The 21,311-nt window shown below is 40.6% G+C and overlaps 1 protein-coding gene across 1 annotated transcript in view; it reads left to right on the top strand.

Annotated features, from left to right (window-relative positions):
• Positions 1-12,307, top strand: part of PHF14 (PHD finger protein 14) — a 238,970-nt gene extending 226,663 nt beyond the window's left edge. Inside the window, exon 18 of the mRNA XM_069586619.1 lies at positions 11,492-12,307. Within this exon, the coding sequence (XP_069442720.1) occupies positions 11,492-11,572 (81 nt within the window). The 3' untranslated portion in view covers positions 11,573-12,307. The remainder of the gene's footprint in view (positions 1-11,491) is intronic.
• The last annotated feature ends 9,004 nt before the right edge of the window (positions 12,308-21,311 follow it).

Here is a 21,311-nt window from a genome sequence, read left to right on the forward strand (position 1 = left end):
GTCCATGGGGTCACTAGAGTCGGACATGATTGAGCGACTTCACTTTCACTTTTCACTTTCATGCATTGGAGAAGGAAATGGCAACCCACTCCAGTGTTCTTGCCTAGAGAATCCCAGGGATGGGGAACCCTGGTGGGCTGCCGTCTATGGGGTCGCACAGAGTTGGACATGACTGAAGCGACGCAGCAGCAGCAGCAGCAGCAGCAGCAGCAGCAGACACAGGGTTAACCTATGCAAACTCAATCCATGATATGTCCAAAAGCTTATTCAGTCTGCATCACCTCTAATCATGACTTTAAAAAGATGCAGGGCCAGGGTAAATGTTGTTTGGTTGCTCTATTCTTGGAAGTGGGAGTGCGTCCAGGTCTAGTCCTTCAATTTGATCGGTTAGTCTGAGGACCATTGAACGTAAAGCATGATTAACTCATGATAAATAAATTTGATGACCCTGACTTTGTCTGTCCAGGAAACACCCTGCCCAAACTTTGGGACAGTACTCTCACCCATCTCTGAGCACATGATCCCACACTGGATCAATCATTTCATTCCATCCCTTTGGTATCCCTCATAAATGAGCAGCTAATTCAAATCTGAACAATAGGAGGAATATTTTAGAATATTTTCTGCTGGAACTAGCAAAGTCATTTCTTTCTTCTTTATTGCTTGTGGACTATAAAATATGATCTGAGAGCTGTTGGTGTCTACCTGGATGTAGAAAATCCCCAAACAATGATGAGAGGAGAATATGGAGTTCCAAGTTCCATCCTAAGGCCCTGAAGCAGCCCTGGTGCCTGAAGCTCTTTCTTTGTAAGCCAAATGGGTGATTTTCCAGGCAACCCCTTTTGTTTAACTTATGTTGGGTTTCTGTAAAATAGTCTTGACTACACACCAGACTGCCAAGAATTTGCTCTATAAACTAGGTTTTCAATTTAAAAATTTATTCTAAGAAATGTAACTGCCAAGTGGATTGGAATATTACCGTGGGCTGGTTAGCCTCTTCCCTTCCCTAGAGGACTGTCTATGTGGAAAACCAAATGATGTTATAAAGGTTTCTTTGCAAGTGCAACGTCAGGATGTAAAGAAGCAGAACAATCTCAAGGGACATTTTCTATATTCCTGGCCCTTTAGGGATATAATGCCTGCTAAGTAGGGCAGAGCCACTCTGCCAGCTAGACATGGCCTCATGCCTAGCACAGTTTCTTAGAGGCACACTGGCAAATTTTTCTAACTTTTCACTTTAAAAGATCTTGTCAATTACCAAATGATTCTGATCTTCCATCTGATATCATGTAGTTTTAAATAGTTCTATGATGTTGCTCCTTGCCCTTGCTACCCTCCCCCACAGCAGTCCCCTCAGTGCCACCCACCTTTCTTTCCTCTGGCTGTAGAAATAATCCTCAATCTTCTAGGAACTGACAGCACACATCAGGTCCTCTGTGAGACAGTCCTATTTTTGCCCAAATCAGACTTTAATCCCATCCTTTCCTGCATTTCCCTTTGTTGTTGGTCAATCTCTAAGTCGTGCCCAACTCTTTGTGACCACATGGACTGCAGCAGGCCAGGCTCCCCTGTCCTTCACTATCTCCCAGAGTTTGCTCAAACTCTTGTCCATTGAGTCAGTGATGCAGTCTAACCATCTCATCCTCTGCTGCCCCCTTCTTTTTCCACAATCTTTCCCAGCATCACTGTCTTTTCCAGTCAGTTGGCTCTTCACATCAGGTGGCCAAAATATTGGAGTTTCAGCTTCAGCATCAGTCCTCCCAGTGAATATTCAGGGTTGATTTCCTTTAGGATTGACTGGTTTGATCTCCTTGCTGTCCAAGGGACTCTCAAGAGTCTTCTCCAACACCACAGTTCAAAAGCATCATTCTTCAGTGCTCAGCCTTCCTTATAGTCCAACTTTCACATCTGTACATGACTACTAGGAAAAAAAAATAGCTTTGACTCCCTTTGTGGGCAAAGTGATGTCTCCTGCATTTCCCTTGAAAACAGTCATTTGGCAGTGTCACAAGCTGTGTTTCTGTTGTGTCTCCTTCTATATGATGAGTTCTTGGATGATGGGCATTCCACCTGACCCATTCTTTCTGATGCCCAGTTTTTAACACAACCCATTGCAAATAGTAGATGCATAAAATATACATTGATTGTGAGGAATGTTCGCCTGAATTACTGCAGTTGTGCTTTTGTTTTACTCACAAGGTGTTTTACTGCTCAGAACATTTTGGGTAACATTTGACAGAAAGTAAATCTAAATTAAAGGGATTTGGGGTAATGACTTGAGAAACAGGCTTGAACAACCAAATGACAGGATGGGTGGGAACACAGCTGAAGCTTGAAGACAAGTGGTCCCCGAGGCAGTGTGCATCCCTGGAGACTTCTCTCCATCTTCGGTCTGTGCATCTCTCCCCACATACCACTGTGACCAGTTTCTTCCTCTCACTGGGGGATGTGGGTGCTGGACCACCTTAAAGATCCACAGCTCATGATGCCACTGACCAACAAGAAACTGAAATTTTGAGATGGAACATTTCTAAAGGAGTGAGTGGGACTTTGTGGTAGCTTGTGTCATTGGTCCCAGTGCTTCACTTCTCCCTGAATCTTTCCGCTTTGCTTTTGACTGTGGAGCTCTCACAAGAGACAGACCACACATCCCACTTCTTGACTGTGTCTGGATGAGGTGAAAACAGCAGTGTGCTGATTCCTAGTCTGGGCCTCAGGAAGTCTCTTTTGTTTCTCTCTCTGCTCTTGCTCTCTGGTTATTCCCTAAGGACATGCCCAGGCCAGCCCTCAGATCCCTGGAGACACATGGAGCTCAGTCACCCAGCCTGCATCTGCTGACCCTATGGACCCAACTGCATGAACCAGCTCAGCCAAGGTCACATTTGACACATCTATCTGAGCCCAGCCTCTACCAGCTAATATTTGTGTGACCCCAGCTCAGGGAGAACACATGACTGTTGTTTTAAGACATGAAATTGTTTACCCAGCATTTTCGTGGCAATAGCTAACTGATACAAAATGAGTCTCAGCTTTGCAACTTTCTAGATATTGGACCCTGGGCAAGATGCCTAACCATCTGGATTTCACTCTCCACCTCTGAAAAATGGAGATAATAACAGTACCTACATCATAGAATCCTTGTAAGAATATGTAAAAAATAAGATGTCTGGCTCATAAAAACCATAAATATATCTTGAATTACTGTTACTGTTTCCCATGCTCATTGTAACAGTCATAGCCAGGGAGTGGGAAGGAGTCCATCCAAGGGGTTGGACTGACTTGGGCATGTGCCTACCTGAGCCAGTTACTGTGGACAGAGGGGCTGAGGGGCTTTAAGAAGAGAGTGAGCAGCTCATTCAATGAGACAGTTGATGTAGTGGAAGGAGCATCCTCCAGAGGACACTGATGCTGATTTTGCATGAAGATAGGAGGTGGGTGGGACAGATAGCACAGGAAAAATGCACCTGGTATGTTGTAGTTATTTATAGACTCATAGTTTCATTGGCAAACTCTGAATCACAAGAGATGGTTTCAGATAGCTGACAGAGAACAAGTGCATGAGTGTACGCTATCTCTTCTATCTACCTAAATATTTAGGGATTACTAGTTTAGCTCAGCTTAAGTTAAGAATGCAAACAGTAATTCCCATCTCCCAGTCTGGCTTTAGGAATTAAAGGACATTAGGGCTTCCCAAGTGACACCAGTGGTAAAGAACCCGCCTGCCAATGCAGGAGACATAAGAGATACGGGTTTGATCCCTAGATTGGGAAGATCCCCTGGAGGAGGGCATGGCAAGCCACGCCAGTATTCTTGCCTGGAGAATCCCATGGACAGAGGAGCCTGGTGGGATATGGTCCACAGGGTTGCAAAGAGTTGGGTACGACTGAAGCAACTTAGCATGCACAATAAAACAAGTGGTAGAGTATGTGACTTACAGCAGCTACTCCACAAGTGGTAGCTACTGTGGCTGCTGTTACTCTTGGCTCCTTCCATGGTGTGCTGTTTCTCAGTAGCCTCCATGACTAGGGGGAACCCTTCATTTCTGGGGCTGTCTCCAATGACTAGAGCCTAAAGCACATCCTATTAAGGTCAGGTATATGGTGAGATGTGAACGTGAGCAAGGTGCCTTCATTCTAATTTAGTTAATAATGAAGATGTCTGCCTCCCTAGTTTTTCAAAGGTGATGGACTCAGAAGAAACCTTGTGATATCTGTTCTGGAAATCCTTTGTAGTACAGAATCTGAATTGCAAATCTGTTATTAAAACCTGCAAATGATCCACAGTGGTAAATGTGTGATATTGACTGCCTCTTAACCTCTGTGTCTCTCCTTGGTCAACACTCCCAACTGACATGGAATTGGTGCTGAGCAGGAATTTGTCTGGAAATGCATGTTCACAAATAGACCTTTGCAGAAAATTGCTCATTGTTCTTGTGATTTCAGAAACTAAACACTCCAATTAACTCCCAAGCCCAAGAAATGAAGAAGAGCAACAAGCAGTTTTCCTCTGGCAAGAAGAAGGGTAGAAGAGAATTAGATCCAGGTTACCAGTATGAGGTCACAGTCTTATGGAGTGTGTTAGTCCCTGCCACCCCCAAGTCCAGCAGCAAATAGACACAACCTCCATCTTGCCCAGGGGAAGATGAAGGGGAGCTCAGTGGGTTCACTGAGCACTGGAAGAAATTGCTGTTTGTCACACTTCTGACTGGTGTCAGATGTGTTGGGGAGAAGGGAAGTTTGCAGCAGTTGAATGACAGGATTCACCCTGAGGGGGAGATGCACAAAGAAAACATATCATGTCGCTATATGAAGCTAAATAAACTACCAGTCATAATTGTAGATATATCCTCCAGTTAAATGAACAATTTTCATTCCAGTCTGCATATATTTGAATGCGTGGTATATTGGAGTGAGCACAGGAAGAGGGGGAGGTTGCAGGTAAAATACAGCAAGCTCGTTTGTTCTAATATATTGCCGAATGACAGGAAAGTGGGAACATGTGCACAATGGGTAGTCCTGATCCTTGGATATTAGTTCATCAAGGGTAGTGGGAAGATGTTAGCAGCCTCAGGCATCTTAGCATGTCCATAGAAATGCCACTACAGTACTGTCCCTAGGGGAAAGCAGTGAATTCTCAGACTGGGAACAGGCTGCAGTGAACTAAGGGGCTGCAGTGATCAGACAGAACCAGTGGTTCTGGCTTCTGAAGCATATTTCAGTGACTTTGCATAAAAGACATGACCAATGGTTGTTTGTGAAAGATCTTGCTTTTAGGTAAATTTACTTTCCCATCATGAATGCCATGCTATCAGAAAGACAAATTAATTTAGCGTAAGTGACTCAGTGCTCTCTTATGAATTACTTTCCAATTGTTTTTAATAGCATCTCTTTATCTCTAGCACAAGAAAACACAGTTGACCTTTAATAGTCTCTTTTATAAATGAACCCAACTGCAGTCCAGCTTCTCCATTTTCAGATCTTTATCTGTTGGCACCTTGAATCCAAACTCATCTGAATGCAGGTCCAGCTGTCTCTCTAATGATATCTTTCCATTAATTAAACACCCTGTGCTTTATGGCTTGCATGCCAGCAGGTGTAAAGGATGAAAAGGCAGCTCTCCTTTAATCTACAAATATTTGTTTTCTTTTGGGGGGATTGGTTGGGAAAAGATTAAGTGTATAGGAGGATCATCAGTTTACAGAGAATGTGTGTGTTGAGGTGGAAGTTTCCTGCCAAGTCACATCAGGTGCAGTTAGTAAGCAGGGAGGCTGGCTCCTAATTCCTGAAATCATAAATTATGAAGTGCTGGTTAAACAAGCATCTTCCTCCATCTGGGCTAAGGAATGTGTCTGTGTTCTCTGAGTATGTTAATGCGTGCATGTGAATAAGTTTACAGAGAGAAGCGATTATAACTCACAAAGACTCAGACTCTGATATATATGGGATCCTGTCTGCCCAGGAGCTGGGTCATGGCCTGGATATCCATATCCTGCCACAATGCATTATGGGACCCTCTTTAGTCCATTTACATTTTCCCTTGTTTCTCAGACTCATTTATCTCTGAACTGTATAGAAATTGCCCTGGAATAACAATAACAGGTTGAAAGTTGGACACTGTATTTGCTTTTTAAAAATGCTTCCTTTAAAATACCAGAGCAGTTTATGTGTGTGTGGTAAAATATTAGAAAACACAGATAAATAAAACTAAGGGAATAATAGGATCATATTGCAAATATCTAGAGATTTAACAGTCAATACCTTAGTGTATATCTTCCCAGATCCTTTTTTTTTTTTTTTTTGGCTTTTGGAATATACACACACACGATCTGAGTTAATAATATCTATTTTTCCACTTCAGTATATCTTCATCTCATGAAGTACAAGGCCATATTCACATTTTTATAATTGTCTTAAAAAGATCTTTTATATATGGTTTGCCCAAACTACAATCCTATCTAGACATATTATCTTTTTTTTAATAGTTTTTTATTTTTTAATTTTATTTTTTATTTATTTTTTTTTTAATTTTTTTTTTATTTTTTAAATTTTAAAATCTTTAATTCTTACATGCGTTCCCAAACATGAACCCCCCTCCCAGACATATTATCTTTAACTGTTATATCTTCTAGGTCTTTTTCAATCTAGTCTGGTACATCTTTCCATGCACTAATGTGTTAGAGTGGGCTAATTGTCTAGGACAAGATTCCATGGCTTCGTGTAGGACATTAACTCTACTCTGCTTCCAGCTGTGCTTGCATAGGCTTAGAGCTTGTATAGCATGAGAGAAGGCCCAGGGCAAGCAAACAAAGAGGCTCACCTAGCTTCTGTCCACTCCAGCTGCAGCGCAGTCAGAGGTGGGCCCAGGGGATGTGATGTGGGCACCAGGAGATAGAGCTCATAATATGAATTTTTCCATACTTTTCCCCTCATTTTTCCCCATGTAGTATTATTCAGTTTGTTATTCTTTAGGAGAATCTTCTAAAAACAAAAAGCTATCTAAGTCTAGATATAGTTAAGCATTTTGGGGAAAAGAATGGTTTGCTGACTCTTATCTACATATGCAAAGATGTACCAATACCTTTTATTTCTAAGAAATTAATTCCCCAAACCAACAACTACTGAACATCAGATATTGAGTAGATGTTGATAAAATAACTCTGACTTGACTTTATCAAGTTTTGAAAACTATTTTGTGTGCTATGGTGGAATGTTATATGCAATATGGTGTTGGGTCACAGAGAGGAAGTAATTAATTCTTTCAAGGTAGTAAGGGAAAAGATAGAATGAAAGAGAAAAGTCTTCATGTATGCAGTGATGCTCGACTTGGGTTCGAAATGTAACTAGAAGGGGAAGAACATATTTTATGTTAAGTTATATTGGAAGCAAGGTTTATATTGGCAGCAAACGTTATAGGAATGAAATGGAAAATTTGTTTAGGAAACTGAGTCATTCAGTATGACTGTTTAGTGGGTGTCAAGGGTTAAAGCCAGAGTTGGAAAAAGAAGAAGTGACACTTTATGGAGACCTTGTATGTTAGATTAGATATTGTCTTCACAACTGATTTTACATGGAACATTCCTGGCAGGAACACAGATGCTCAAAGGTGTTCAGAAGTGTGAATTTTAGAGTATACAAAACTAAGATGTACAAAACCCAACTAAGATGTACAAATAACCTGGGACTTCCCTGGTGATCCAGTGGCTAAGATACCATGCTGTCAATATAGGAGACCTGGTTTAATCCCTGGTTAGGGAATTAGATTTCATGCCACAACTGCATGCAGCAGCTAAGACCTGGCGCAACTAAATAAATATTAAAAAACAATAACAACAACAAATAGCTTTTTCTAAAGAAGGCAACTCCAGGGGGTCATTACAACTTAGTGAAGACTCTTGAGGTAGGAAACAGTAACCCACTCCAGTATTCTTGCCTGGAAAACTCCTGACTGGCTACAGTCCATGGGGTCACAAAGCCTCGGACATGACTGACACTCACGCAAAAAGAGTGAAGACTAATGCATACTTTTTACTTGATTTTCAAAATGCAGCTTTGTGTGGAACTTCTTTTGAGGTCATGAAATTGCATTAGACATTAAATATGTGGAATAGAAGCAACTTAGAAGGACTGATTAGGATTGTCATCCTTCAGGCATCTGCTTGCAAGAGTTAATAGGCGTGAGAGGAGATAGACTTCAGTGAAGTGGAACACAGGAGAGGAGGGGGCTCAAGTTAGATTCATTGCCTCTGGTGGCCCAGTTCTAAAGCCTTATGTCAGGTCCCATAAAGAAGGACAAAAGGCCAAGTTTGCCAGAGCTGTTCCATGAGGTATTGTAAGGCAAGGGGGGCGTGGGCAGAGTTCCTTTGGTACCCAGGGGCTAGAGGACATTATGGTGCTGGAGAGAAGAGCATCCTTATACTTCCTCAGGAGCACAGGCCCACACTAGCTCCCAGAGGTTTGGGAAGATTGGGAGATTGTCCCCTTGACAGACATTCAAGGTGCTATGGTAAATATGGCTGCTAGGACGGCACCTCCAAGTGCCTTCGCAGGTAGTAGTTATAGAGGAGGAGGCTGGAGCAGATTCTGGACATAACTCTGGCTGGAACTGACCTAGTATGTGAGCACTTTACGGTGATCCTCTGGGGAGTCCCCATAATAATTAGATCAGACTGAGTAAGTGGATGGAGTCAGAGCCATTGAAATTAATGTGAACATAGATATTGGGAGCGCCATTTGCTTCCACAGGGGGAGGAGCCTGGAAGATCGGGGTTACAAATAAATAATGGGAGACCAGGAGTATGCCTGGTTGGATGCCATGGTTCTGGCCCTTTAGCTGCATCTGAAAGCCTCTCTGGTCTGTGTTTATGGCGCTGATGTGATGGTGCCCATCTTGTGGTTATGTTCCCCTAAAATGTATATTATTATTACTGACTACATGCGAAGGTTAGAAGCACCTTATGTGTGAGACACAATCATGATAAGAGCCAGTCCTATTGCACCATCCACTCTTTGTTGGCTGGCTTATCTCGTGCAAGTATTGATCCCTGCAAGGGAAAGAGGCCATATATTCAACCCTCTCTGTCAAAGTGAAGAGATTTATCTGAGTACAAGTAATGAAAGGAGGCAGAAAGAGGGGAAATATGGCCAGGAATCAGCTACAGTTGATGAGACAGTGATGTCTGAAGGAGTCAGTGACAAAAAGGAGAAAATTCAGAGGCGCGTCACTCTCTAGAACACAGCCAGCAGCACCTCCAGGTGATGTATGATGCTAGGGGCCGCAGAGCACTGTCTTCCTAACTGGGCAGTGTGGTGCTCTCATGAACAAGCAGATTTATTGTATTGTCAGTGGTGCATCATTGAGCAGAGAAGGTGTAAGGAATTGTGGGTAATAGGTTTTTGGTTTTTTCTGATGGAAGCCAAAAAACTGCCTCCTTTATCTCAGCAAGCAGGAGGCTCAGAGACAGAGCAAATTGGAATTTATACATACATTGATTATGTCCCCCATCCTTCCAAGTTTTGTTACAGTATGTTTGACTTCTGTTGTTACAACAATACTGGAATAAAAATAACGTTATCTACATCATATATAATACCTAATCTTTATCACCTGTCTTTTCTGTTGTTCCTGTATTTTTACACATAGTCTACCAATATTTATAACCTTTTAAATAATTGTAGGTGAATAATAAAATAAACCTGGGTCTCTTTTTTGAGGATTAAAAGAGGCAGAGAGTCAATTGTGACAACATGGATGGACTTGAGGGCATTATGCTAAGTGACATAAGTCAAACAGAGAAAGATAATATTGTATGATCTCACTGATATGTGGGATCAGAAAATGAAAAAACATTCAAAAAAAACCTCCTAAACTCCTAGGTGGTTTCCAGAAGGGGTGTGGAGTGTGGATGAAATGAATGAAGGTGGTCAAAAGATACAAGCTTCCAGTTGTAAGATAAATAAGTCCTGGACATATAACACATGGTGTTACATGTAGCACATGTAAGCATGCTGATGATAGTAAAAAATACTGTACTATACGTTTAATGCAAAATTTTGTAATTCTGTGTGGTGACAGATGTTAACTAGACTTACTGTAGTGAACATTTTGCTATATGTACAAATATCAAATCATTATGTTGTATACCTAAAGTGAATATATGTCAATTATATCTCAATTATTTAAAAAAAAGAGAGCAGTAGCTTGATGAGGTGGAGGGGTGTGACTTTTGATAACAAAGTCACTTGGTGCACTGTCCAGGGGGCTGTTGAAAACATTAATTCCCTTTTATTCTGCAATTTTACTACTAGAAAAACTTCCCCACAGATATGCAAGTGTGCAAAAAAAAAAAAAAAAGATTGAAAGATGAACAGAGAAGCACCCTTTAGAAGTTAAAGAAAATGGAAACAACCTAAATGTTGGTCAGTAAGAGATTCGAGTAAATGAATCACAGTGCAACCTCATGATGAAAATTACTCAGCACTAAAATGATTATTGTGGAGAAGGCAATGGCACCACACTCCAGTACTCTTGCCTGGAAAATCCCACGGACGGAGGAGCCTGGTACGCTGCAGTCCATGGGGTCGCCAAGAGTTGGACACAACTGAGCAACTTCACTTTCACTTTTCACTTTCTTGCATTGGAGAAGGAAATGGCAACCCACTGCAGTGTTCTTGCCTGGAGAATCCCAGGGACGGGGGAGCCTGGCGGGCTGCCGTCTATGGGGTTGCACAGAGTCGGACACTACTGAAGTGGCTTAGCAGTAACAAAATGATTATTGTGTGTTGGAAAATAATTGTAGAATAGTTTGTGGCGTATGATTTCATGAACAGCTGTAGAATAGTTTGTGTGGTATGATTCCATTTGAAAAGTATGTGTATATGATTGTATATGCCTAAAACATATTTGAAAAGGAATGAAAACTCTGAACAATCATTCTGGAAAATGTGACTTACAGGTGTTTGCAAAGGTAGAACTTAGAACTGTTACAGAAAAATTACTATATTACCAGCATCTTTTACTTATGCAAATTTTAAACACACTTGAGAGTAAAAAATCAAATGGAAATATAATTTAAGGATTTTTTAACACAAACTGCCTCAAGATAGGTGGGAACCCCAAATGACAAATCCAGGTACATCCCTGTTGCGTGATCTTATTTTACATATCTCTCCTCAATGGGGTTTCTCCTCCTTCTTTTCAATTTCAGATAATTTTTAGCAACTTCAAAATATGTCAAGGAAAAGGGCAAAAAATTGAGTAAAAGCGGTGGTATGGAATTATGAGAAAACACCTAGTATGGTAGGAAAAAATCCTCATGGACAGCCATCAGCCCAGAGGAAGGCTCTGTCTGCTTTCCACTACCCTTTGTGACTGGCTGTTTCTGTACCAGACTACTGATGATGCTGTTTTGAACAAACTTAAGGCTACTTCAACATTAAACTCTCAAGAAGTTGGGACTGGAGTCCTTAATGTTTTTCCTGTGTAACTCTTGCAGGTGAGGGGAGCCAGTGTGTCTCAGAGGGAGAGGATCTCCAGTTCTCTGCAGGAATCTGAGCTGAGAGGCCACCACTCCTGAGGTGTCATCTGCTGTTTGGTATTACTGGCAAAGAAAATCTGTGCACAAAGCCTATACATGACTCACTAAACTGAACTTTGATAAAATGACCATTTAATGCACTTTCTATGTTTCAGATACTAGGGGGTGTGAAGATGAACGTGCATATATTCTCACAGAGTTTACAGTCTAGCTGACACAGAAACTATAATACAGCATGTTAACTGCAATGAGGGTTTCCCTAGTGGCTCAGCTGGTAAAGAATTCGCCTGCAATAAGGGAGGCCTGGGTTCAATCCCTGGGTTGGGAAGATCCCCTGGAGGAGGGAAAGGCTACCCACTCCAGCATCCTGGCCTGGAGAATTCCAGGGACTGTATAGTCCATAGGGTTGCAAAAAGTCAGACATGACTGAGCGATCTGCACTCACTCACTCAACTGCAAATGAAGCGAGTAGGTTTAAAGCATAGTTACCAGGAAATACACACACATACTTCTAAACTGAAAAATACATACCCACTTTTAGCTTCTTAATTCAGCTGAAGGAATCTACCACACAGACATCATCCTAAGCTTTTCTCAGGACAAGCTAAACAATGTTGTAAAATCATAAAGTAATTGTGGGGAAAATGGTCTGGAGGGGAAAAGAAATCATGATGGAATTTTTTGACTGCCCATTTATGAAACACATCCTATATTCATTCCTCAGAGGTTCTCTGCTTCTCCAACTAATATTGCAATAAAAATCAGTTTTCCAAATCTGTTCATTGAGAAAAAAATTCCTTCTGTATACAGTACAAGAAAAAATTAGGTTTGGATTGTTCACAAAAACATATTAGGAAATTTTGAAGCAAAACATGGCAGCTATCAATGAGTAAAGGGAAAGCTCTTGATGTCCTCAAGGGCCAGTAGATTTTTCCTTTCTATCCTAAGGTCTTCCACACTTGTCAATTCCATTTACTTTCAATTACATCACATGAATAAGTCAAATGGAAAAACAATAGATCTGTGTATGCTAATTATGTTATTGAAAGACAAATAGATCCAGCAGATTAAACTGAACAGAATAAATAAGTGTGCATTCTTTTTGACTGTTTTAACAAACACCAGCCAGATTTACTTTAGCAATAGTATAAAAAGAGAGCAAAAGGAATTCCATAGGTAAATCTAGGATTGTGTTCAAATTATGAAATTAAAAATAAAGAGCCCCGAAGTTATGAAACATTTTTCTGTTCTCTAATTTGATGTTAGGGGCCCTCTAGAATGTGAGAGAAAGGCAATGGCACCCCACTCCAGTACTCTTGCCTGGAAAACCCCATGGATGGGGGAGCCTGGTGGGCTGCAGTCCACGGGGTCGCTAAGAGTCGGACACGACTGAGCGACTTCACTTTCAGTTTTTACTTTCATGCATTGGAGAAGGGAATGGCAACCCACTCCAGTGTTCTTGCCTGGAGAATCCCAGGGACAGGGGAGCCTGGTGGGCTGCCGTCTATGGGGTCGCACAGAGTCGGACACGACTGAAGCGACTTAGCAGCAGCAGCAGCAGCAGAATGTGAATTTTTCTGTGCTTACCAGAAGACTTTGAACTTTGCCTGGCGCCATCTGCTGGATCGTATGAAGGTTTGCATGTGCCCTGGAAACATCCAGATTCTCATGTAATGTCTCTTGTGCTACCAAACAAGGCAGAGTATCTTCTTCTGGTCTATAGTATTTTTCCTGTGAATATATTTTATCTTCCATCTTCATTGCCAAGAAAAATGAACAGATTAGGTGATTTCCACCTATATTTTCAAATCTGATATGCATAAAATATGGCTTTTGCCAACAGATGAGATTTAGGGACAATAAGTGAAAGCAGAGACCTGATCCTCTCCATTACATGCTTGTTTGAGGAGTTATGTCCTCAAGCAAGGGGCAGAAAAATAGTCAGATAATCTTATCTACTAAAGCCTTATTTTATTTTATTTTTGTGTATTCTATCAAATATCTTATAAAGATATCTACATTAGATTTATTCTAACATAAGAAGTCTATGCAATATAACAACAAGGGTAAAGAAAAAAGGAATTGATAAAATATTTAAAATACTCAGGATATTTAAAATACTCAGTTTATGGACAGATCATTACTTGAAATTAGGGTTGATAATTTCTTTATTTTTCTAGAATGACTGACTGATTTTGAAGTCAAACCATTGTCTAAACACCTTATGAAATTCTATCAGAGTGGGATGAATTCAAAGACTATTACAAACAAACCAGACCAAATATGGAAAGCTGCAGAAAAATGCCCAAAGAACTTATTTCTCATCGGATGAACATTGTGAAGCCTTTTTGATCATGGGTTAACTATTTGGTGTATTTTAGATTTTGAAATTGCTGGAGCATTCCCATGGGAAAAAAATATAGCCATTATTTTTGTAGTAAAGATTTTTCATTTCTTACTTTACCCTTTTGCCATTATGCATGCATTATGGTGCTTGCAGTGGTGTTACCTGTATTTCTAACTATACTTTAAACCTAAACAACTATAATACTTTGCATTTGGCCAACCAACCCTACTTCAACAAGTTAGGAAAAGAAGTGTATTTGAAATACCGAGTCCTTCTCTTACAAACTGTGGGGTTTCACAGAAAACACCGAGCCAAATAGAAAGCCAGCATTTTATTCTTTTATATAGAGAATAAAAGGTCAGAGGATTGCAGCATAGAGAAGTGCAAAGGTCTAGCGATGAGGGACGTACAGAGCTGACAGCTTGCTACAGTCTGGTTATGCAAGATCAGTTGCTCAAAAACAGATCTGATGCATCTCACATTTACTTCTTGTCTGTCACTGAGGTTCGCCACTCTAACAGATGCAGATGACAAAAGGAAGGCAACTGCAACAAAACAGAGCCTTGCATCTCAGGGTAACCTCTGTCATTGCCCTCTTCATTTACGCTCAGCACTGTGTCCCATTAGAGAAGTCTTCCAAGCACTGCTTTATCTCTGAGCCAAGTCAATCCTACGAGACTTGGGGGAAATAGAAAAAAAAAATGCATGAATAACTGAGAAGAATAACTGAAAACTCTTGATGAGGCCAATTCTAAAAGATATTTGTTGTTATAAGAGCCCTTAATTTATTTAGGAAAATAATGACAAGAGAAGTATAGGAAATAAATTTCATCATCACTATGAAAACAGCTTTTGCAACTTTTAATATGTAGTCATGGTTCCTTAGAGGTCTCTTTATTTGTACCAGCAAATGATGGCAATGGAAATTTGTCCCTTCCTTCACTAGATTTGTACAGTAGCCCCTCATTAATTATTTATTTTGTATTTGTGAATGTTGGGGAATATGGAAATCTATATTTTTAACAAGCTTCCCAGGTGATCCCTATATTAAAACATTTTAGAACACAGACTTAGGCTCCAAAAGCAGATGCTTACCCACTGGCAGGCTGTGGTCAAATGGGAGCATGGGCATAGCCTCCTTTTACTTTCCCTATTCCTCATTTCGGAGGTTAACACTCATATTGTCTGGGGTTTGCTCCATCTGTGATCCTCTGGGGCAGAAAATAGATAAAACACTGCAAGGTGCTCTCCTTGGGAGTCATTATAGATACTCTGGAGCTCATCTTTGGGAAGCCTCAAAGAGTAGGCATGAAGCTGCATTTAGTCCCCAACTGCTGCAGTCTGCTCTGTCTGACCGTGGATCATGATGTTTACATTTTCAAGGCTCTCCTTCTTGATGACATATAGGAACAATCCCAGTGTAGTCAGCTCACCCATCAGCCCTTACATGGCCCTCCAAGATGCTCCCTCTAGCCTTTACCTATAGCCTCCTCTTTTACCCCTTGCCCTTCCCTTACTTTGCCCTGTATGCATGGGTCTGCTAATTTGCCCTTGCACAAGGAAACCTATTCCTGCCACATTGTCTTTGCACCTGCACTTCCCTGGATCTTCATATGTTTGGTGAGAGATCTCACTTGATTTAGTTCTTTTCTCATGTTACCATACCAGTCTCCTCTGTCCATGGAATACTCTAGGCAAGAATACTGGAGTAGATTCCCATTCCCTTCTTCAGGGGATCTTCCCAGCTTAGGAACTGAACCCATGTGTCCTGCATTGCAGGCAGATTATTTACCATCTGAGGCACCAGGGAAGCCCCTATAGAACCCTACTAAGTAAGAAAATACTCCAGAATGATCAAAGAAAGGGAAAACCATAGTCCCTAGTCTTGAGGAATAAACAGAATACAGAAAACCAGTTGTTAATGCATCAGACAATGATGCATCACACAATTTAGGATTTATTGCCACAAGAGCTGTAATTATTCAGATACCTAGTAGGTTTCTCTGAGAAAGATGTATAGTAAAACGAATACGGAGCAGTGATTTAAAGGAAGATGTCAGAAGATAATTAATTTGAAAACAATGAGACTTGACATAAATAACCAACAGGAAAAACTGATTTAAATATGTGCTTATACCAACTAACAATGCACCTATTCCACCTTCATTAAGATAATTGTTAGAAATATCTGCTTTGAGCCTACCAGAGAGTGTTTTTATGGTTCTCTCATAACTTACTCAGAAATAGCAATAGAATTAAGCACTCATTTCCAGGCACTTAAAATAATGAAAACGGAATAGAGACTTGTTTGGTAAGTAGCAAGGGGCCAAGTGGAAATTGTGGCAGCAACTGCCCATACCCACAAGCTCTCATCTGGGCACCTGTCACTGGGTTCCACCAGACTGGTGAAGAAGGCAGGCTAAATGGTACCTCCTGGACTGACCCTAGGTGATGACAGGTCCTCTTACAAGACCCCTGTTCATGAGGCAAAGGAGGGGGCACAGAACAGCCAAGCTGGGCTTCTAGGTACACATATATAGCATGTCATCTACGGCAACCTCCAGGTGTGATATAAAAACCTCCCTATCCCAGCTCCTGAGTATCAGATGTGTGAGTTTATCTCTCAATGATTATGCACTCTTAAGAACTACTCAGTAAAAAAAAAAAAAAAAAAAGAACTACTCAGTAAAGTGGGAACTCAACTGATTTACTTATGAGGATAAAGTTCAATAAGACTTAGGCACCCTGTGCTCAATCATTTTTCATGGCTAGGTTGTACTCATTTCAGAAGCATCTCAGACTCACCATAAATTTTAAACAAAAACAAATTCAAAATCCAGAAATAATATATCCAGTATGGTTTTTCTTGCCTTTTATGGTGAATTAACTCTCCATAATTAGGCTGATCCCAAATTTTCTCACTTCCCCAGGTAGAATGTCACAAATAAAATCTTGAGAAACCCAGTGTTCATCTGTTAATTATTACTTACATTTTGGGGTGGCCAAACATAGCTTATAGGATAACTGACTGGAATCTTCAACTTCAGTTTTTGCATACAAATTTTCTCAGAAAACTTTTTTCATCTCACTTGACATTCACAAAGTCCTGCCTGACTCTTTGTGACCCTATTGATTGTAGCCCACCAGGCTTCTTCATCTATGGAATTCTCCAGGCAAGAATACTGGACTGGGTTGCCATTCCCTCCTCCAGGACTAACCTGACCCAGGGACTTAACTCGGGTCTCCCACATTGCAGGCAGATTCTTTACCATCTGAGCTACCAGAGAAGCACATCACAAAGCATATGTATCTCAATTAAGTCTTAGGTTCAGTGATTTTTTTAAAGCCAGTCTCATTCATCTTTGACTTCATAAAATAAATGCTCAAGATGCCATATAGCAATCAAATAAATACTTAGGAATTGCTCTTCTTTCATTTATTTTTTGGTTTTATAAATAAGTTTTTATGTTTTTGCTAGTCTGGTTCATTAGTTAGTCATCTGCAGCTAGCCTCAGTAACTAAAAAATCTTCTACCCACATGTACATATGTGAGTATATTCATTGTTCCTTATTTTCAAAAGATCTATTGCATACTTTAGAGAGTCCTTCTGACTACTACTGCTAGCAGTATTTCAACTGGAATAATTGCCTTGAAATCATATAGGAAAATTATTCTGAAGGCCTGGAGATCATGGGATTAACTACAGAACTATGGCTTAGAAAAAGAAACTGAGTTAAGGCTAACAGGCTCTAACTGGAATCTACTGGGGTCTGAGTATATTGGCAAAGTGAGAATCATTTGTAAATGATTCAATTGTTAGGAGTCTTGCATTAAAGAAAATTTAGAACAATAAACACTGTGTGCAAAGGATAAAGTGGGATAAAGCCAATATACTACCTCAAGAAGCTTATTGTCCAATATGGGCTACTGACTTCAATAGATCATACTCTAGTAAAATGCATTACATGGTGATTATCCCCAAATGAGGGATAAACAGGGTGCTATAAAAGGTAATCATTCTTAACAATGTAATTGGGAAACACTTTATGGAGGAGATGGCATTGGAGAAAGGCTTTAAAAGACAAGGGAATAAAAACTAAGGCTGATGGAAGAGCTCCACTATCATATCCAGGTCAGAGACAATGAAGGGCTAAAGGAGGCCACAGGGAATAGAGAAGGAATCGACATGTCTTCAGGAACGGCCTGTAGTTTACGGGGCTGGTATGTGGGGTTTCTGTCACTAGATTTTCCATCCTTCTTGAGAGAAAATCAGAAGTCACTTCTATATGCCATGAATGGCAAAAATAGGACAAATGGGATGACTTTAGGCTAATTCTATTTAACTTTATATTTTTCAATTCATATGTCAATCCAGGAAGGTTTACTAATGATAACTGAAATTTTCAGGTCCCCAGTGATACTGTGAAAAGTTTCACATAATTGCGTGGTATCCATTATGAACATTCATTTCCTTCAAAGTTTTTAATTGAGTAGGTGCTAATCGCTCTCTTCGCACCAAGGTCCCGGATCACTGATGGTTGCTCTCATTCATCAGTAATGCTCACTGTATTGCAGTGAATTCATCCATGAATATTTTCTGAAAAACTCTATTAGGTTTCTCTTATTGCATTAGGAAGATGAGCCCCAGGAACAGATCTTTCGCCTAAAGTGCAATCATTAATTTTGTCCTTCTTGTTGAGTAGCTCTGATTCTTGCTTTGTAAATTCCCTATATTGTCTTAGATTTAACCACAGTCTAAGATGATATTTACAGGGGCAAGGTCCCCATTTGGAGGACTCCATGCACTTCTAATATACTCATTGTAAGTATGTTGGTATGGATGATCATCCCTTACTCATATAGAGAAATCAGGTCCTGTTTTTTAAATACATTTAAAAGATAAACATCAGTGGGGGTGGAAATGGAAAATAAAACTATTCTTCAACAGGCCATATGGCCATTATGACATAACATCAAGGAAGAACACAAATTCAGGGGCCTGCCAGTGAGACATTGCTTCAGGGTAGAAACAGTGGTTGTTAAGTCCCTTTGTGAGACTTTTAAAATGATTAACGAACTTGCTAGCTCCTTTCACATGGACAAAAGAGTTCCCACAAAGATTAAGGTCTTGGATCTGTAGAAGCCAGGAACCTCTGAAGTACCTGTAATTGAGTCTCCAGAGAGAGGCATGTCTCAGAAAGAATCACGGGTGTCACATATTTTGGTGCAAAAATGTTTGGAACTTACAACATTTTTAAAAGAGCCATATTGGAAAAAGCATTGCCAGCCAAACTAAAAGATGAAATCACATAAGACATAGAAAGGTCTTGCATCTCCCATATTTCCTCAGGCAGGAATCAGTCTGCAAAAAGTACTCATTTTTTAAGTGCAAGTTCTTAGTATTATTTTTATCCCATTGCCATTCTATCTCTGTACGTTGGATGTGTGCTGGACAGATAACCTGTCTTTTTATTATGAGGTCTCTGAACAAAGAAGAGCTGTTTAGACCTGATGTAGATCACAAGGTCCTGGACTTTGAACATGATGCTGTGACTAAATGAGACTTTTGAGGGTCTTGGGATGTGGATTAAGGTGTTTTCTATATGGGAAGGATATGAATTAATATAAAAAAGAGAGTTAAGAGTAATAGTCTCTGATTGTTCAGCAAAAACTCCTCCCTCCCTCCCTCCCTCCGCCTGATTGATGTGAGGCTTGGCCATGGGTTTTGCATTGGCCAGCATGATGTTGGTGGAGATTACACAAGCAAATGCTTGTAATGTGCTTGTGTGGCCGTGCTTCTGTCGCTGCCATAAGAAGAGCATGTTGTAGGGAGCCTGCTGGAAACAGGAGGAGATGCGTGGATCAGAGATGGATCAGCTTCCCCGCACACCTGCAGCTTCAAGGTGTCACCTCAGTCAACTTCAGACTTATAAGAATGAAAACTCACTGCTGTCATGCCACTGAATCTGGGGTATAATTGTTACATATCAATAGCTAATTGATATAATTCTATATCCTACGCACCAAGCTGAGCACTTCATCATTTATCAACCTTATGAAGCTATAATTAGCTTCGTTCTGCAGGAAATTGGAGTTTAGAGAAGTTCAGTAAGTGTAGAGATGATCCTGTCTGGCTATAAACCTTTTTGCTTTAACCTTATCCATAACTTTCAATGTTTTAGAAAATTCAGGTTTGATCATTTTCTCCCACTTCCTCATACCCTGCTGATCCCCTGCTTTTGTTAGGGGTTAGGACAAGAAGTTTTTCTCTCCACCCACTGCTGCTTTTGACCTGAGTAGAGATGACCCTTGGAGAAGGCAATGGCAACCCACTCCAGTGTTCTTGCCTGGAGAATCCCAGGGGCTGCAGAGCCTGGTGGGCTGCCGTCTTTGGGGTCGCACAGAGTCAGAAACGACTGAAGCAACTTAGCAACAGCAGCAGCAGAGATGACCCTAACCAGGACTGGCCCGAAATCCCAGTGGTGAAACTGGCAAAAGTTGATCTGAAGCCTTGCAATCACCCTTACTTTATGTTGCTATTTCTTTTTCCAATGAAGCGTACTACCCCTACTTTCAGGTACTTTTTTTTTTTAAATTTCTGAGTCCTTCTCAAGAAAAGAGATTTGAAATATTTATTTGGTAAAGAAACTCATCAGTACTGTGTGCTCTTGATCCTAGCTGCTTGCATTTTAATCTTATCTCTAAACGAAGATAGTGAGGGCTGGAGAGAACCTCTTGAGCCCTGAAATACTGTCATAAGTCAGTTTAGCTCTGCAGTGCAGGAAGGAAAGAGAATGGAAGACAGTAGGTTAAAGGAAGGAAAGAAAAAAATGTAGACTTGAGCTCACTTTAAGTGCTAGACACTACATGTGTTCTGGTGTACCTTGCAGCCCACCTAGACAGAGACTGCCCTACCGAAGACACGTTACAATGTGCCCCTTTCAGCTTCGATTGAGTTCCTGGACCCAATTCCAGTACGTGTGTGTGTGGAGGGCTTCCCGTATAATACTAAGCAATTCTACAACACCAGCAGGATGTCTGAGAACTCAAATCTGAGACTATTTGTGGATGAAGACCAAATATGTATTTCTTATAAATCACAATATCACAATCTACTCTGAAAAGTTGGACCTTGGCTGAGATAGTCAAGGGTTCTTTCTCTTGCAAGCCTTCTTACCAGGCGAAAATGACTTACAATTCTTGGGGAAAAGTCCTTTTAACTGTTTGATAGCAAACTATATCTTACATTGAGTGGATTTCACTTTTAAATTTCTAGTTTTTCCTCTACTAAGGAAACTCATATTAGCCAAGGAAAAAGTTTCCCCAAACCTCATTTGGGACAGAAATTTTTAAGGCTAGGTAATTCATGATGCTAAAGCTGAAACTCCAGTACTTTGGCCGCCTCATGCGAAGAGTTGACTCATTGGAAA

This window comes from Ovis canadensis, chromosome 4 (assembly GCF_042477335.2).
Source record: "Ovis canadensis isolate MfBH-ARS-UI-01 breed Bighorn chromosome 4, ARS-UI_OviCan_v2, whole genome shotgun sequence".
In the NCBI taxonomy this organism is placed as follows: domain Eukaryota; kingdom Metazoa; phylum Chordata; class Mammalia; order Artiodactyla; family Bovidae; genus Ovis; species Ovis canadensis.